At 40.8% G+C, this 21045-nt stretch overlaps 1 protein-coding gene across 1 annotated transcript in view; it reads right to left on the reverse strand.

Annotated features, from left to right (window-relative positions):
- LOC128687531 (cardioacceleratory peptide receptor-like) overlaps positions 1 to 21045 on the reverse strand; it is a 376200-nt gene that overhangs the window by 69322 nt on the left and 285833 nt on the right. The window contains exon 8 of the mRNA XM_070083861.1: positions 398 to 578. Within this exon, the coding sequence (XP_069939962.1) occupies positions 398 to 578 (181 nt within the window). The remainder of the gene's footprint in view (positions 1 to 397; positions 579 to 21045) is intronic.

Below are 21045 nucleotides of genomic sequence, written 5' to 3' on the forward strand. Positions count from 1 at the left end.
CCCTGAATTACTTTTACTAATTTTGGAAAAAAAAGAATTATAAAAAGTAATTTAGTGATAAAATCCCAGAAATTCATTACCATTATGTATAAATATAAAACAAGGTAATATAAAAGTAACAATATAGGAAATTAAACAACAAAATAAACCGACAGAATATATATATATATATATATATATATATATATATATATATATATATATATATATATATATATATATATATATATATATATATATATATATATATATATATATATATATATATATATATATATATATATATATAAACTTAAAAATGTAGCCATGCGTAACGTAGAAAAAATTAAATTTGGAATCCCGTAGTCAGCCGTCTCACGAAAATGAGGCGTAAGAAATAAAAGAAGCAGGAGCATACCTCAGGTTACGGCAGATGTGCGTGGAGAAGAGGCAGTAGATGATGGGGTTGGCGGCCGAGTTGAGCGGTGCCAGCGACTGTATGAAGGTAGCTACTGCCACATTTGTGGGAGTCTGAGGCACGTAGCCGTACACCTGCAGCAGGTCGAACACGATGTACGGCGACCAGCACAGGATGAATACTGTACAGTACAGAAAGAAAGAGAGAGAGAGAGAAAGAGAGGGGTGGTTAAATATGCTTTGAATGGGGTAATGCACTTGTAGGAGGTGGTACATTAGGTTGTGCACGTGAAAGAGGCAGTACGTAGGGTAATGCACATATAAAAGGTAGTACATAGGATAGTGCTCGTGGTAGAGGCAGAATATAGGGTAGTATACGTAGAGCAAGTAGAACATAGGATAATGTTCGTAGAAGAGACAGAACGAAGGGTAGTGTACATAGAGGAGGTAGAAAGTATGATAGTGCACGTGGAATCAGTATGTAGGGCATTGAACATGGAGGAGGAAGTATGCAGGGTAGTTCACAAAATGAACGCAGTAAGTAGGGTAGTGCACATAAAGGTAGCACTACGTAGGCAAGTGTGTAGAGGAAGCAGAACGTTCTGTGACAATGTATCAAGTTAGAAACGTGACTGCAGTTATATAATACCACAGTGAAAACATAAGCGAGTGGAAATACTTAAGCACTTTCATGCATTTACACGTACATCATCAGAGGAAGATGCCTGCGCAAACGCAAGAAAACTCCCACTGGTCGTTGGTTTGTCAGGCTTAAAGACTACTTCTCATGGGTTATTAAAAAAATGTTTGAAACACGCTCAGTGATATGCGATGATGACATATCAGTGTTTACCATATTTCAATACGTAACTTCAGTAATTTTATGATTAATTGCTATTTAGGTTTAACGACATCATCAGGTGTCTTCGGCAGTCAAAATATAATAAAATATGCCTAAACGTGAAAATAACTCATTGACCACTCTCTTATAATAAACTAGAATGACTGGGTTTGACACCGGATATATACTGTACACCGAGTTGTGAATATCTTTCTGTGTATATATTCACAATTTACTTCAATCCCTATTATTGGGATTAAATATTCTTGACTGGAGATTAACAGGTGACATGCAGTCTTAATGACCCTCGTGTAGTCGATAGGATTTTAGACCAATTAGCCTACCAAGTGTATATGTTCTGATTGTATATGTTCTGATTGTATATGTTCTGATTGTATATGATCTGACAAGTATATGTCTCTTAATGTGTGGATGTACGTACACTGAGAATAACATTTCATTTACATGTACATGCGATCAAGTTGTATGCACTCCTAAAGACCAAGTTAACCAGCTAACCAATAAACCAGTTAACCAATAAACCAACCACAAGTGTAAATTCCCTAGAGGCATCAATGAGGAAGCTACAAAGCTAGAAGCATAATAAAAAGTGCAATGTACAGAAAATGTACATTGCACTTTTTATTATACTTCGGCATGTAATTACATTATTTTTGATTAATATAATATTTACGATGAAGTATTTCACATTTCTATGAAAAACAAACATCAATAATTTTTTACCAATATTTAAACCGATTTCGTTTTCATTATTTTCATATTCATTCTTTCTTGAAAAACAACGGAGTGATTGAAATATTTACTCACAGAAAATTAATATTGGCTGTGCTTTATGAAATAAATTGAAATACACTGATTCACAGTGGTAAATTATGGAGAAGATATTGTTGAAATACTGGTAAACAATAATTGTTTTTATCGTGTATTTATATTTTTCATGCCTATATCTATCTATATAAATATATATATATATATATATATATATATATATATATATATATATATATATATATATATATATATATATATATATATATATATATATATATATATATATATATATATATATATATATATATATATATATATATATAGGTAGTAGGTTGGTAGACAGCAACCACCCAGGGAGGTACTACCGTCCTGCCAAGTGAGTGTAAAACGAAGCCTGTGATTGTTTTACATGATGGTAGGATTGCTGATGTCTTTTGTCTGTCTCATAAATATGCAAGATTACAGGTACGTCTTGCTACTTCTACTTACACTTAGGTCACACTACACATACATGTACACGTTTATTTATACACACTCATCTGAGTTTTCTTTGATTTTATCTTAATAGATCTTGGTCTTATTATTTTTCCTTTTATATCCATGGGGAAGTGGAATAAGAATCTTTCCTCCGTAAGCCATGCGTGTTGTAAAAGTCAACTAAAATGCCGGGAACAATGGGCTAGTAACCCCTTTTCCTGTAAAGATTACTAAAAAGAATAAGAAGAAAATTGTCAAAGTGGGAAGTCTGAATGTGCGTGGATGTTGTGCAGATGATAAGAAAGAGATGATTGTGGATGTTATGAATGAGAAGAAGCTGGATGTCCTGGCTTTAAGTGAAACAAAGCTGAAGGGGGTGGGAGAGTTTCAGTGGAGAGGAATAAATGGGATTAGGTCAGGGGTTTCAAATAGAGTTAGAGCTAAAGAAGGAGTAGCAATAATGTTGAAGGATAAGCTATGGCAGGAAAAGAGGGACTATAAATGTATTAATTCAAGGATTATGTGGAGTAAAATAAAGATTGGATGTGAAAAGTGGGTTATAATAAACGTGTATGCACCTGGAGAAGAGAGAAGTGTAGAGGAGAGAGAGAGATTTTGGGAAATGTTGAGTGAATGCGTGGGGAGTTTTGAATCAAGTGTGAGAGTAATGGTGGTTGGGGATTTCAATGCTAAAGTGGGTAAAAATGTTATGGAAGGAGTAGTAGGTAAATTTGGGGTGCCAGGGGTAAATGTAAATGGGGAGCCTTTAATTGAGCTATGTGTAGAAAGAAATTTGGTAATAAGTAATACATATTTTATGAAAAAGAGGATAAATAAATATACAAGGTATGATGTAGCACGTAATGAAAGTAGTTTATTATAAGATTATGTATTGGTGGATAAAAGGTTGATGGGTAGGCTCCAGGATGTACATGTTTATAGAGGGGCAACTGATATATCGGATCATTATTTAGTTGTAGCTACAGTTAGAGTAAGAGGTAGATGGGAAAAGAGGAAGGTGGCAACAACAAGTAAGAGGGAGGTGAAAGTGTATAAACTAAGGGAGGAGGAAGTTCGGGTGAGATATAAGCGACTATTGGCAGAAAGGTGGGCTAGTGCAAAGATGAGTAGTGGGGGGGGGTTGAAGAGGGTTGGAATAGTTTTAAAAATGCAGTATTAGAATGTGGGGCAGAAGTTTGTGGTTATAGGAGGGTGGGGGCAGGAGGAAAGAGGAGTGATTGGTGGAATGATGAAGTAAAGGGTGTGATAAAAGAGAAAAAGGTAGCTTATGAGAGGTTTTTACAAAGCAGAAGTGTTATAAGAAAAGCAGAGTATATGGAGAGTAAAAGAAAGGTAAAGAGAGTGGTGAGAGAGTGCAAAAGGAGAGCAGATGATAGAGTGGGAGAGGCACTGTCAAGAAATTTTAATGAAAATAAGAAAAAATTTTGGAGTGAGTTAAACAAGTTAAGAAAGCCTAGGGAAAATATGGATTTGTCAGTTAAAAACAGAGTAGGGGAGTTAGTAGATGGGGAGATGGAGGTATTGGGTAGATGGCGAGAATATTTTGAGGAACTTTTAAATGTTAAGGAAGAAACAGAGGCAGTAATTTCATGCACTGGTCAGGGAGGTATACCATCTTTTAGGAGTGAAGAAGAGCAGAATGTAAGTGTGGGGGAGGTACGTGAGGCATTACGTAAAATGAAAGGGGGTAAAGCAGCTGGAACTGATGGGATCATGACAGAAATGTTAAAAGCAGGGGGGGATATAGTGTTGGAGTGGTTGGTACTTTTGTTTAATAAATGTATGAAAGAGGGGAAGGTACCTAGGGATTGGCAGAGAGCATGTATAGTCCCTTTATATAAAGGGAAAGGGGACAAAAGAGACTGTAAAAATTATAGAGGAATAAGCTTACTGAGTATACCAGGAAAAGTGTACGGTAGGGTTATAATTGAAAGAATTAGAGGTAAGACAGAATGTAGGATTGCGGATGAGCAAGGAGGTTTTAGAGTGGGTAGGGGATGTGTAGATCAGGTGTTTACATTGAAGCATATATGTGAACAGTATTTAGATAAAGATAGGGAAGTTTTTATTGCATTTATGGATTTAGAAAAGGCATATGATAGAGTGGATAGAGGAGCAATGTGGCAGATGTTGCAAGTATATGGAATAGGTGGTAAGTTATTAAATGCTGTAAAGAGTTTTTATGAGGATAGTGAGGCTCAGGTTAGGGTGTGTAGAAGAGAGGGAGACTACTTCCCGGTAAAAGTAGGTCTTAGACAGGGATGTGTAATGTCACCATGGTTGTTTAATATATTTATAGATGGGGTTGTAAAGGAAGTAAATGCTAGGGTGTTTGGGAGAGGGGTGGGATTAAATTATGGGGAATCAAATTCAAAATGGGAATTGACACAGTTACTTTTTGCTGATGATACTGTGCTTATGGGAGATTCTAAAGAAAAATTGCAAAGGTTAGTGGATGAGTTTGGGAATATGTGTAAAGGTAGAAAGTTGAAAGTGAACATAGAAAAGAGTAAGGTGATGAGGGTGTCAAATGATTTAGATAAAGAAAAATTGGATATCAAACTGGGAAGGAGGAGTATGGAAGAAGTGAATGTTTTCAGATACTTGGGAGTTGACGTGTCGGCGGATGGATTTATGAAGGATGAGGTTAATCATAGAATTGATGAGGGAAAAAAGGTGAGTGGTGCGTTGAGGTATATGTGGAGTCAAAAAACGTTATCTATGGAGGCAAAGAAGGGAATGTATGAAAGTATAGTAGTACCAACACTCTTATATGGGTGTGAAGCTTGGGTGGTAAATGCAGCAGCGAGGAGACGGTTGGAGGCAGTGGAGATGTCCTGTTTAAGGGCAATGTGTGGTGTAAATATTATGCAGAAAATTCGGAGTGTGGAAATTAGGAGGTGTGGAGTTAATAAAAGTATTAGTCAGAGGGCAGAAGAGGGGTTGTTGAGGTGGTTTGGTCATTTAGAGAGAATGGATCAAAGTAGAATGACATGGAAAGCATATAAATCTATAGGGGAAGGAAGGCGGGGTAGGGGGTCGTCCTCGAAAGGGTTGGAGAGAGGGGGTAAAGGAGGTTTTGTGGGTAAGGGGCTTGGACTTCCAGCAAGCGTGCGTGAGCGTGTTAGATAGGAGTGAATGGAGACGAATGGTACTTGGGACCTGACGATCTGTTGGAGTGTGAGCAGGGTAATATTTAGTGAAGGGATTCAGGGAAACCGGTTATTTTCATATAGTCGGACTTGAGTCCTGGAAATGGGAAGTACAATGCCTGCACTTTAAAGGAGGGGTTTGGGATATTGGCAGTTTGGAGGGATATGTTGTGTATCTTTATATGTGTATGCTTCTAGACTGTTGTATTCTGAGCACCTCTGCAAAAACAGTGATAATGTGCGAGTGTGGTGAAAGTGTTGAATGATGATGAAAGTATTTTCTTTTTGGGGATTTTCTTTCTTTTTTGGGTCACCCTGCCTCGGTGGGAGACGGCCGACTTGTTGAAAAAAAAAAAAAAAAAAAAAAAAATATATATATATATATATATATATATATATATATATATATATATATATATATATATATATATATATATATATATATATATGTATATATGTATATATATATATATATATATATATATATATATATATATATATATATATATATATATATATATATATATATATATATATATATATATATATATATATATATATATATATATATATATATATATATATATATATATATATATATATATATATATATATATATATATATATGCAAAACAATCGGAGGGGGAGTTGAATAACAGCTCTAGGTGTTTCATGTTTCAATCAACACATCAACAGGAGCTTGTCATATTGCAGAAATGAGCAGGAAGTCCAAGCAGACTTGAACATTCCCTTGAACTAATCTGCCCGGACTTTCCACTCACCTCCGCAAACCTACAAGCTCCCAATGATGTGCCGATCGACCAGAAATATCACTCAACTCCCCCTGTGGTTGTTATTCGGCTGCCTCACAGGAGCCGAATAACAGCTCCAGGCCTCCCACACTCAATAAACACATCATCAGGAGCCAGCAAAGTTGCACAAATGAGTAAGAAATGTCAGCTGACCCGTTCCGATTGACGCTTGCTAGGACTGAGGTTGGGACAAGAGGCGGGAAACATACAGTGCCCCAAGCACACGAGTGCCTAGTGCCAGACAGATTGAGTATTACAGGAATAGAGGTTAATCAACTCACAAGCAAAGGTATTGGAGTGGTTAACTAGCAAAATTAACATTGGTAACATAACGGTTATCAGAATTATCAGTCGGACTTCAGGACAATATAAAGGAATTAACATTCGTAATATGGATGTGTCTGGCAATTGTTTTTGGGAAACTCCACACACTTAAGAAAAATGGATCAACCACAAGCCAACCTAACGGGTAGACTGTGGTCAAGCCTCAAAAGGAAGAATAACCCCAAGCCCTAATTCCTTGGAGTGGAACCCTGGCACCTAAGACAATCCAGAGCATTCATATAAGAACCTGGTTATACATTGTGTAGGGTAGCCTCACTTATAAACGAATTGAGCTTGAGTAATCCACAGCTACCATTATAAAAAGAATGTTTATCGTGTTTAGCAACTGCAGACTCAATAATATTTCTTTCTAGCCATGAAGTACATGGAACAATGACCTTTGCCTCGAACCACTTAGCAGGATTATTGCAGTCATGTGTAGTTAAATATCGCATTTGATTCTTGAGCAGTCCTTACTGAATACTGATGTGCAGTTCTAACATTTAGAGGTTTACCAGTCTGTCCTGAACACACCACCTACATAATGTTTCAGGGAATTCTTGATTAACATATTCTTAGCAGTCCGTGAATTCATAAAATCAACTTGTATATAGTCTCTTTAGGGCATTCGGTAGAACTGATAAATTTTCAGTGAATGGTAGGACAAGGAAATTCATGCTATCAGGGGTTATTCGAAGTTCAATCCGATGATAAGCCTTTCTAACTGCCAGCAAAGCAGTCTCTACAGACTTCTTAAGGTAACATAGTTTTGAAGCAATATCAAAGATTTTCTTAATTTCCTCATCCAAAAACTTAATGCTACACGCTCTGTAAACTCTCAAAAACATAGTAAGAAAGGCACTTCTTTTTACTATAGTTTCATGACTGGAGTAATAGTGGATATATGTACACATTCGTGGCCTTCCTATATACTGTAAACATAAACATTCTATCAACCCTGTGGATTAGGACATCTAAAAATAGAAATTTAAAGTTTACTTCTTTCTCTATGGTAAGTTTAAGAGAAGGGACAAGAGAGTTAAGTTACAGTTCTCACCCAGCTCTTGGTGAGGGTAGAGGGCTGGCACCCTCTGGTGTCTGTATTGAGAAGTTTTGTTTTCTCAAGATGGCGGAGCGCAGAAGAAGAGTCAACACTGTGTGGAATTGTTGAAAGGTGCAATATACCAGGGCACCGCTGAGGATTTATATGGGATTTCTTTGAATGGCAACGCAAGAATTTTTGTGAAATTTGCGTTGTCTGCTGCTTATGTGAGAGTTGTGGACACCTTTCAAGAAAAACTGATTGTCATTAACACTGGTCTGGAGGTGAGTCTGCGTGATGTCTCGGCATGTTATACGTGGGTTCGTCTATGTAATATACCCTTTGAGGCAGACGAGGTGGACATTCGTCGGACATTTGGGCGCTATGGCACCATACAAGCTGTCAACGTTGGGCGTTGGTCCCAGGGTTTTTATGCTGGTATGCTCGAGGGTTCTTTTTCTATGAAAATAACACTGAGACATCCAATTCCCTGGTTCGTCATGTTGGAGGATTTTCGGACGCAGGTTTACGTAACCTACCCAGGGCAGGTTCGGACGTGCCGACTGTGTGGTGCAACGGGACATATGGCGACAACTTGTGAGCAATGACGAGGGAAACAACGGTCGGACCTGACAGACACTGCGTCCAAAGAGTCGATGGAGGAAGATGAGTTGGCCCATCAGAAGCCCACGATGGAGGATGATGTGCTGCAGGTTTTACCGGCGGATGTGAGGTGGAGTGCAGCAGTGGATGCTGCAGAGGGGATCGTCTCGATACTGCCACCGGCGTCGGAGATCGAGGATCGAGGAGATTGGGTGTGTCAACAGCGTGCTGCCTCCGGTGGGAGAGGAGGCGCATGCACCATTGGTTTTGCCCAGTTTTGAGGACATACAGAGGATCCTCGAAAGCCCGGCGACAGAGGATTTACCGCCTACGTTGGCGGCGGCACCTGTGGTCGACCATAGTCTAGAGGGACGTGTGGGCGATGATGAAAGGCGTACAACTTGTACGACAGTGATGGTGATGAATGTCGAGGTGCATAGGACGGATGGTGATGGGCTTATGGATTATGAGGGAGTGTCACGTAAGAGGCCCAGTACACCTGTGGGGGATGATGTCTTAACACCGAGTCAAAGGTCTTGTAAAATGGTGTGGGCTGACGTAGCCAAGGGCGGTAAGGGACTTCCCATAGAGAAGTCAAGTGGGAGTGTGGGGAAGACGGGCAGGTGCATCAGTGGCAAGTCCAAGTCAGGGTTAAAGGCGACGGGAAAACGCAATGAGAAAACCTAACCAGAGAGTTCAAGTGTATAACGATGAATGTCATTGGCCTCAGAGCAGAGGTCAAGAGGCGTTGGGTAGAGGTATCGCTCAGACGTATGGATGTCGATGTTTTTTTATTCAAGAAGACAATTTTCGGTGTGGTACTGAATTAAGTGTGCAAGGGTATAAGTGTTATGCGGGGAATTCGGATAATCTCAAGGGTGGGGTTGTGATAGGCATAAGGGAGACCAGCCCTTTTATGCTCGTTGCATGGGAGTGGGGTGGAGGGGGCCGGGTTGTGCATGTGGTTGGTTCATGGGGAAACATTCATGTGGGTTTCGTGGGAGTATATATGCCAGTGACATCAAATCGATGAGTAAAGGAGGATTTTGTACATGATGTTTTGGTTTATTTTCTCAGAAGTGTACTCTTAGTTCCTGTCGTTGCAGGCAATTGGAATTGTGTGATCCGAGAAAAAGATGTCGAACCATGTGGTGGGGGTGTAATTTAAGGGTTTTACAGGAGGTTCTGCAGGCGATTGGTTTAGTGGATGTGGGTAGCGACGGGTGGAATGTGGAACACACGTTTTGTAGGAGAGGTTACACTGTGCGGTTGGACAGGGTTTATATCACTAGCTTAATTTGTAGTAGCAGGGTTGATTGTGTTGATCTGGGTTTCTCAGACAACCGAGGTGTTCTGGTAACTCTCGAGTGGGAGGGTGTTATCCGTGCTTTTTCTAGTTATTGGAAATTAAATGTCAATTTGTTGCAAGGAGTCGATGCTGTGGAAGCTTTCAGGAACAAAGCTTTCTGGAACAAAGCTTTCTGGAACAAAGGAAATGGGATAGAGGATGTTGTAGAGTGGTGGCATTCAAAGGCAAAAAATGTGATACAGGGTTTTTACAGAAGGTTAGGGAAGGAGGAGGTGTGTTATAGATATGGCAAGCAAAAGTATTTAGAAGGACAGCTGTGGGATTGTTACGGTGCAGGTGGGAGGTATGACCTCGCAGAAATAGAGTGCCTTCGTAGTCAATTGTGGGAAATTCAGAATGATAATTTTCAGGTGTTGAGGATGAGAGCGGGGGTTGAGGAGGTGCTTTGGGGGGATAAACCCTCTGTGGGGGGTTCTACATAGTTTCAGAATGAGACGTATGGTGACGACAGTATTGCCAGTGGTGGTCAGTGATGACTTGGGAGGACAAAGGCTAGTTACAACTGAGAGCATAGGGACATACACAGACAAATGGTTCGAGAGAAAATGAAAGGGTAAAGAGGGGAATCGAGAGACGAGGGAAGCTTTATTGCGTGGCATAGTGGCGAATTTGAGAGACGTGGATCGAGAGGACATAGAGGGTTGTATATCGGAGGAGGTGGTTTACAAGGCTGTTCAGGGACAGGCACTGAGGAAATCGCCTGGTTGGGATGGGATACCAGGTGATTTTTATGTAGTTCATTGGGAACTGTTAAAACATGTGTTGGTTCGACTTTGCAATTCAATGAAAATTAGAGGTAGGATGGGCGGTGAGGCGGGGTTGGGTGTTGTAGTGTTGGTACCAAAGGCCGAGGTCCATGAATCTTTGGAGGCATATAGGCCCATCATGTTGATGGGGGTGGATAATAAGATTTTTGGTGTATTTTGGCAAATTGGATGAAACAGGTTTTAGACAAGGTAATATGGGAAGGGCAATACGGGATTCCTGGACAGTCTATGAGAGATGTTCATCGACGCCTCAAAAGTTGTGTGGGGGAGTGTAGTGAAGGTGGAGTCATAGGATTAGATTGGGAAAAGGCTTTTGACAATGTGGATAGGGAAACTTTATTAGCAATATTATTGAAGCAGGGTTTCGGGGAAGAAATAGTAGTGGGGGTGTGCATGTTATATACGGAGGCACAGGTATGGGTCCAGGTCAGTGGGAGGTTGGGGTCTGCAATAGGCATGGGGTGGGGGCTATGGCAGGGGTGTCCCCTCTCGCAGCTTTTGTTTGCCTGTTTGCAGGGCCCCTTTTATAGATTGGTAGTAAGTGGTGTAGGGGGGGAAGTTTGTGAGCAATGCAAAGCAGTAGGGATTTTAGGTTATGTGGACGATACCACCATCTTGGTGCGTAGTAGTAATGGTTTGGTGTTCGTTAATAAGGTTATAGAGTTTTTTAGCGATGCATCTTCCATGCACATTAATAGAGAAAAATCGAAACTTTAGGAGGTGGATTCCTGGGTGGGGGGGACGTTAGGTAAGGAGTATGGGTGGAGAACCGTTGAGCAGTTAAAGATCTGCAGCGTGTATTTTTGCAATGATGAACAGGCGGCACATGCATTTAATTCATCGATTGTAGTAGCAGCTGCAATTCGTAGGATGGTGGGATGCCGACGGGGTGATGTAACATTACACCAATGAGTAATCGTTGTCAATGTACTGGTGTATAGTAAATTATGGTTTGTTTCTGCAGTCTATCCTTTGATGACAGACGATGTGTTGTGGTTACAGAGGAAGGTTTTGGATTTCATATGGGGTTACCGTAGGCATTGGTTAGGGAAGGATGTCATGACACATGTAGCTAAGGGAGGATTGGAGCTAATACCACTACGCAGTCGCCTAATGAGCATATATGTACGACAGGAATTCTTGACAAGGGGTTGGGTCAGGGGAGTGAGGGTTGACGCGGTGATGAGGGAGGTTCGACGATGGTGGGTGGGGAAGACCTCACAATGTGTGAAGTGCTGTTATGGCACTTATTGGTAATGCATAACCCTAGGAGAGTTTGGGTAGGTAAATTAGACAATATAGGTATAACATCGGGAGAGATCATCAGTGATGAGGTTTTCCCAGGATATCATTGGAAGACTATATGGCAGGGGTTCAAGAATTTCCACTTACAACCATGGGTTAGGGAAACTGGTTACTGCTTCCTTCACAGTATTTTGGCATCCAAGGCACAATTGTACGTTATGGAAATGACTCAGGATCGGACTTGTGCATTGTGTGTGTGGCCGGAAATGGCGTTTTATGTTGTATACTTTTGTGACGGTTTACATAAGGGTAGGAATTGGTTCAAGGGTGTTCTCAGACAAGTAGGAGGGGAGAGGTTTGTCGATGCTTAGAGCTTTGAGTCTTGAGATGGGAGATTGCTCGGATGTGGTATGACGTTCTGTTTCATATTTGGAACTTGACTATTTATACGTGTCATGGGGTATGCGGGAGAATAGGGGTGCGATGCGCGTCAGAGCACTGATGTGCCATTTTTATAGGACGAAATGTAGGAATAGAGAGGTGTATGGGCAATGCTGGGAGGGAGCCTTTTCGTTGGGGTATAGGAATCTAACGATGGAAATGTTAAAGGAGTAATGAGGTGTAGGTGAGGTATATAATCCCTCGGTGGAGCAAAGGGGTTGGTCTTCTGGGAGGTGGAGGGAGGGAAGAGTTGGGTTTTTTTATTTTTGCGATTGAAATGTACGTTTTATTGGGTGTGTATGGTGATCGGGGTGTAATGTAGGTTGAGGCAGGGGGACCTTTGTGTGGTCTGGGGTATTGTTTCTTGCCGGCGTGATTGAGTGTCATAGATTGCGAAAGGGCGGGGGGGGGAGTGGTACTCAGAACCACGGTGTGGTTTTCTCATACAGCAGTTTTGTGGTTTTCCTTGTAACGTATACATAGTTGAATATGCGAATGATTTTGTTGTTTCTCGTAAAGTGGAAAACGGGATAGGATGCTCAGAATAGGCTGTTATAGATGGGTGGTTAGGTTGGTGTGTCACCAATACTTCATGATGTGTTGTAGCAATCTGCTCTTGAAATATTTTTATACCACCTTGTATTAAATTAAAAAAAAAGTTGGTTATGTGCGTACTCATTAACATCCGCTGGTTGCTAATTGATGTGAGACTTTAATTGTATGTATAGATCTAGTTTTTATTAGATGTTTTAGTTTGTTGTTACGTATGTTGAAAACTTGACATACCAGTAATGCGCTGGAGATTTGGTTTTCACCGTTACAGGGTATTGTTCCGGTTTTTTATGGAAAATCATTAGGTTTTTTTTTGTTTATATATATGTGGGATGTGTTAAATTATGAAATGGTATTGGTCTCATACCCCTTTGATGTGGAAGATATGTCTGTTATATCTGTACAAGTTTTTGTTACAAGAGAATGTATATTACCATTGTATGCTACATGTATGTACCGTTCTGTTCTTTTAATTAAAATCTAAAAGAAAAATAGTTAAGTCTCCATAAAAATGAATTAAGGTCCAAATAATTCGGCCAAAGACACACAAGATATCATCCACATCTTGTGGATGATATATATATATATATATATATATATATATATATATATATATATATATATATATATATACATATATATATATATATATATATATATATATACATATATATGTCGTGCCGAATAGGCAGAATTTGCAATCTTGGCTTAAATAGCAACGCTCATCTTGCCATATAGGACAAGTGAAAATTTGTGTATGCAATAATTTCGCCAAAATCATTCAGAACCTAACGAAAAAAATATATTTCACTGTGTTTGTTTAGTATTAAATCATTGTAAAGAAATCTAAAATATATTTAGTTGGGTTAGGCTAAAATAAATTGTTCTTGTTATAATACGGTTAGGTAAGTTTTCTAAGTTTCTTTTGGTGCAAAATTAAAAATTTTTACAATAACAATAATGAAAAAAATATATCTTTAAACGTATAAGAGAAAATTTTAAATGAGTTCTTGCTAATTCTCCAATTTTACCTATTCGGCACGACATATATATATATATATATATATATATATATATATATATATATATATATATATATATATATATATATATATGTGTGTGTGTGTATATATATATATACACTCGGTAGGGCCCCGTTTCTCGGCGTATCGCCTCACGGCGGGCCACCAGATTTGTTTATATTCTCCATGAGAACATCTCTATTATGTGATAATAATCACTCTTGGGCACATAAATGTCTAATTTTACGTCAATATAGACATTTTCATTAATCCACCTATGATATTTTCTTCAAAATTATGTAAGAAACACGTTAAATAGCATATAAACATGCTGTTTATAAGCTATGGAGGTGTGGCAGCCGGGCGGAGGGAAAACACTACGTCACTCCCCTTAACACATAACGATTTTGTTTACAATTCTCGGCTTGAATTATTCATTACTTCTCCCTTTGTTTATGATGGTATCTAAAGGTAGTTGTTAAAAACGGTTAAACTCAGTGAACATGGTATGCCGGTGGTAATAATATGGCTCTGGGCCACAATAAATATCGTGTAGCTATGTAGCCCAGGCGGACTACATACCTACATTATTATTATAACTCATAATTATACGTATGTGTACCTAAGTAAATTTGCACACTGTGCTGGCATAATAATAATGATAACAATAATAATCACTTTAAGGAGCATTAAATATCGTATAAAACGTTAATATAGACATTTTGCTTAATCCATCTAATACACCTCACAGTAGAATAATTTTTTTTTTTTATTTTATTTAAAACCAATACAGTTTAACATAAAAATAAAGAAACAGTATGGATCTCAATCAAATTAACTGACAAACGGATTGCACCTACATGCTCGCAAGATATTGCTGCCAAACATACAACAAGAACTTACGGCAAGAACATAGCTAAAAAAATTACATGTCACAGTTTCATGAATTGACATATATACACATTCATTGATGCAAAACCTTACATATATATAAATTGTACATATAACATGACCTCTGACAAAGGCTCAATACACTTGAACATAAAATATACAGAGAAGTTATATCAGTTAAATTCCATCCTTCGCATTAATCAAAAACCCAAAACCTAACATCATAATCTTAGTAGAACATCTACAAACGCATCCCTAACAATACAGCTTTACATATACCAACATACGAATATACAGAAAAAGAATACAGCTTAGAACACAATCACTGAAGCGCTATACTGTTACAATAAACCCATATACATAATCTCAGACACAAATGGACTACGTCACTAAACTGTCTAGATATGTCTGTATACCATACAGACTAAAACTTAACATCAAGAACTTAGCATTGACACCAAACCGGTATCAGGGTACAGACCATAATTATAAACTTTAAAAAGAATCGAATCATACATATATAAAGTATTACATAACGTCTGACCCATGACAAAGGCTCAAAACAATAGAAAGAGATATATATATATATATATATATATATATATATATATATATATATATATATATATATATATATATATATATCTATCTATATATATATATATACACACACACACACACACCCACACACACACGTACACACAAAATTTTCACAAAATCATGTTAATCAGATGCACTGTATGCACAAAGCTAAACAGTATATAAGTATATCTCATCATGCAAAGACCCAGCACGTAACATAAATACAAACTAAAACACACTTCATGTCGCAAATAACTTATTACTCAAGAATCATGTTATACAAGACTGATACACATCAAAATTATACATAAAAAAATCTACTATATTGTACCTACATTCTGAAAAGTGTTATATCTAACATAACGAGACCTTGAGCTCTACATCCACACTTGGCTGCCATAAAGTCTCAATGAAAACCAGGAAACCATTCCAAACCCACATTCACAACACTCTCACGACCCCCCCTCACAAAGGAGGCGAGCCCGCTGTGACCCCCTGACTCCCTCCAACCTATGAAAACCCCTTCACTCACTCATTATCAATCACAGATTTACGAGAATCCCTAACGTTAGCATTCTATACCCCTCTGAGAAAGCCTGCTCCCACCTCCTCCCATACAAATCTCTGTTACGGCACATCGTACGATAGAACGTTACCGCAAGAACCTTCTTTCGCTCTTTACTATCCCCTCTCCCCCTCATCACCCACGACATATATATATATATATAATCTACCATGATATAATCTAAAGCTCTTATGACACCCTCGTCTAACCCACCCATATCTAGACTTAAAGCACGCAAAACCGACACCCCACGACCCCCCACCCTCTGTACCAACCTACTTAACCAGCACCTACCCTCCTCTAGCCCTTCACAAAAGTAAACTACATGGAACGCTGTCTCATCCCCTCCACAGATACCACACCCCCCACCCTCTACAACCTGTCTGTTTCGTAATATCTCACCAGACGGAAGGATCCCATGCAGAAAACGAAACATCACCTCACGCGCCCGAGGGTTTAACTTCATTTTACTAAATCTAAACCAAATACTCCTCCATGCATACATGGGGAACAAACCCTCAACTGGGACAACGCACCTACCTACAAGTAACCTACACAAAACCCTTATACGAACCTTTCTCAGTTCTCTAACCAATATCACAGCCCTCAAAACTATTTCACATTCCCTCAACTCCATTCCTCCATACCACATACCCAGCCTGTCGTGTATCCTTCCCAAACGCCCCGCGTTCACACCCTCACACAACACTTCCCATTTAATAAACACACATTTAGCCCTCCGTCTCAAATCTATCAACCCCAACCCACCCTGCCTTACAGGTAGCATTACAACTTCCCTCCATAATCAATCACAACGTGAACCCCACAAAAATTTGTACACCCGTCTTAGAATCCCCGCAATCGCTGTCCCTGTAATTGGGAACACAACTGCAACATGCCAAACCTTACTATACAATAAAATGTTCACGACTATCACTCGCTGTATCAGAGTTAGGTGCTGGGGTCTCAGAACACCTAGACGCCCCACGATCCTTTCCAATAACCTATCCGAGTTTTCCTCCCGTGCCGCAACCATGTCATCCTTATAAATAATACCACAAATCTTTAAAGACACCGCCCATTCTTTAACAACATTACATTTCCCCCCCACACCCCCCACCCAAGAACCCAACCCCATGCACCTTGACTTCGCACTATTTACCTGCATACCCGTGGCACTTCCAAATAATTGCACCACCTCGTCCAACACTCCCATTGACATCCCTTCAAGAATGAGCACAGTGGTGTCGTCAACATATCCAATTAAACCCGGCCAGGCCCTCCCACCCCCCACACTTCCCTCACATGGCATACATAAGCTACGGTCAACCATTCTATAAAAGGGGTCCTGGAAACACACAAACAATATTTGGGACATGGGGCATCCTTGTCTAAGGCCTCTTCCCATTGCAATTTCCCTCCCCATACACCCATTAATCTGTATCCTCATTTTCGCCCCCTTGTACAACATATTTACCCACTCGACTATTTCCTCCCCAAAACCCTGTCTCCAAAGTATAACCTGCAAAGCTCCCCTTTCCACTCTATCATATGCTCCCTGCCAATCTAGAGCCAATAAAGCCGCCCCTCCACCCCCACCCTTAGCTTCCACAAAACTTCTCAGTATCCCATGTCCTTCAATCATCGACCTTTCCGGCAACCCAAACTGAGAGATTGACACCACCCTCCCCACAACACATTTGAACCTATTACCTAAAATTTTTGCAAACACCTTATAGTCTGCACACATCAGTGATATGGCTCGGTACTCCCGAAGGGTGGGCTGCCCTTGACCTTCGGGACCAACACTACAACTGCTGTTACCTGCTTCTCCCCCAACTTACCCTTCTCCTTCATACGATTAAATAACCTAACTATAAATTCCTTTATCAACGTCCAATGTTGTAAATAAAATTCTACCGGGAGACCATCAATACCGGGAGCTTTCCCCTTCCTCATTCCCCTTAACGCATTCTCTATTTCCTCTGCCGTAATAGTCCCACCTAAAGCCTTTCTATCACTATTTCCTAAATTACACGTCACATACGTACACACCTTGTCCAACGCCACGTCACCCACCCCCCCACTGTTCCAGTACTTCTCGTACCAAGCCTCCGCATACGCACACATCCCCTTCGTGGTTCATATCTCCTGCCCTGCTCTATAATTTCCAATCATCTCCGTTACCTCTAAACATGGTATAGCTGTCACCGCCTGCCTATGCTTTTCGCCCCAAAGCACTTCCTCCACCCCTGCCTGCACCCTTACAGCTTGAAACCTTTCATTTTGCAACACCCTCAACCTTCCCTTTATTTCAGCTATTTCATCCATAGGAAAATTATTAACACCCACCCCCCTCCCATAGCAACCTCTTAACCTATCCTCTAAATAGTTAGCCAGTCCATATTTTAAATTATTAATACATTTTCCCTCTCTCACATAAAACTTTCTAATCCTTTCCTTTGCGACACTATCCCACCATGTCACAATGTCATCCACTCCCTGTTCTTCCACACTAAGCTCCCTCCATAGGACTGAAAATCCCTCCAACCCCTCCTCATCACCTAACACACTTATATTTAATTTCCAATAACTTCTATATATGTCCGCGAGCGTCCCCCACCCAACCTCCACCACCACTGCCCTATGATCTGACATTGTAGCCTCAACAGTACTGAAAGATTTCACATCCACTCCCTGAGAAAGGTACACTCTATCTAGTCTCGCAGTGTATCCACTCCTAACAAACGTATATTCAGTCTCCCACACCGCCCCCCCAAAGGCATCACGTAACCTAACATCCCTTAATAACTCCCTGAGAGCCACAGACATATATCCAGCCCCTCTTGGGTCTACATCAGCCACCCTGATTACACTATTCCAGTCCCCACCAACTATCGCCACCTCTGGCAGTGCACTTAAGAAAAACACAAGATCCTCACACACAAAATCATTCTTTACCTTTATGTTATTTTCAGCCGGCGCATACACACTCACAAAAGACACACACTTACCCATCCACCACCCATCCACACGCAACACCCTCCCTCCCCCTCCTCCCTCGCTTCTCTGCAAAACAAACGGGCTCGTCTCCCTTATTAAAATTCCCACACCACCTTTTAGACGGGGAGATGGCAGGGTAACAACTCGAAATCCTGCCACCTCCAACACCCTACCCTCTTTAAAATTGTGCTCCTGCAGGAACACAACATCCACTCTAGATTTATTCAGAAAATTACGAAACCTATCTCTCTTCATACCGCTACATAACCCATTAACATTTACAGACATACACCTAAGGCCTATTAAAGTTTCCACCAATGCTTCCTCTCATCACTCTTTACAACTCCATAGCTTGAATGTAAGTTTGACACCTTCAGAGTGCTCTCTTTCCCTCCCCCCTTCTTCCGGTACCTCCTATCATGGCTACCACCACCTACACCACTACCTTCGCACTTCGCCTCAGTCTGTTTCCCAGGCCTTTGTGCAGGCGTAAGGACGTCATCATAATCTGATGTAGCCGCCCTCTTTCTCGTGACAGTCATGTTACACATGTCTTGGTCAGATGTTACCTCTCGATGAACCTCCACCTCCACCTGAGAATGGTTTAATGATTCAATGGACGACTCCAAACCACCATCACGTCCCAAATTATCATGTCTCAGACTTTCTGGAAGCGACGATTCTCCGATGACACCACGCTCAGATGTAACGTCCTTCTCTGGCGGTGACAAAGTCTTCAACACCTCCACCAATTCCTCCTCAATCTCAAGAACCTTCTGTAATTGCTGCTCCTCCTTATCCACAGGAGACGACACCTGATCAGGCAGCTTGGGGCGGGACTCCAACTCACCGCCAGTCCTGTGTGCCCGATCTACTATCTCGCTCCACAAAACACCACGCCCTCCATCCAATGTTTGTTCCTCACCTGCCACCTTTGAAGCAGGGGCTGCGACGTCCACCACAGGTCCAGGCACACGTCTTCGCTTGTCACAGGTCGCCGCTATGTGATCATACTCACCACATAGGCGGCACGTATGTCGTTGTCCTGGGTACATTACCATTACCTGCGTCCTGAAATCTTGTAGATACACATAGGACGGTATTGGGTGCCTCAAAGTCATTGTGAGGTTGAAAAAACCCTCTGGAAAACCAGCATAGGCTCCTGCCGCCCACGTACCATGTTGAGCATAATGCACCGTCCCATACTTCTCAAAAACTTTCCTTATATCCGCCTCGTCCGCCTCAAAGGGAAAGTTGCGTAGCTTGATCCACGTATAATGCCGTGAAACATCTATCATTCTTACACTGACAGCTGGTGTGACGTTAAGTAGCTCAATGCCTACAGTATTTATCCGTCGTCTCAGAGTAACCGCCATCTTGACAATCACAGTGCACCTATGTTGTTAGCCGAGGTGTGACACCACCACTTCACACCACTGCAGCCAGGTAACTGACAAGGGAGCTCGCCTACAAACAGCAGAGGGGTGCAGAGCACAACTGCATTCTACCGTGGTCAGGCAGCGAATATTAGAATAAATTAACATAAATATGAGATGTGGTAGCCAGGTGACTTGTAGGACTTGTGGTAGCCAGGCGACTTGTAGGACTTGTGGTAGCTAGGCGACTTGTAGGACTTGTGGTAGCCAGGCGATTTGTAGGACGTGGTAGCCAGGCAACTTGTAGGACTTGTGGTAGCCAAGCAACTTGTAGGACTTGTGGTAGCCAGGCAACTTGTAGGACTTGTAGTAGCCAGGCAACTTGTAGGACTTGTGGTAGCCAGGCAACTTGTAGGACTTGTGGTAGCCAGGCAACTTGTAGGACTTGTGGTAGCCAGGCAACTTGTAGAACTTGTGACAAAAACCAGACGCATTCATCTGGTTTGTTTACATTATGTGTGGGTGAGGGGGGAGGGCTGCCCTCCCTGGCTACCCATACTTCCCAACCTGACTTCATACAAATAAAACTCACCTCTCACCCTACATTAAGACTACATATATTTTAAGGTAATTAATGAGTGTACTATATATGCATATGCTTAATGTCGTAGTAGGTACAAGTGGCCAGGCAGGATGCCATACCTCCCACAAGACTTTCTACAAATAAATACTTTTCACCTCTCGCCCTACATTAAGACCATTAAGACTACAA

This window comes from Cherax quadricarinatus, chromosome 11 (genome assembly GCF_038502225.1).
Source record: "Cherax quadricarinatus isolate ZL_2023a chromosome 11, ASM3850222v1, whole genome shotgun sequence".
NCBI lineage: Eukaryota > Metazoa > Arthropoda > Malacostraca > Decapoda > Parastacidae > Cherax > Cherax quadricarinatus.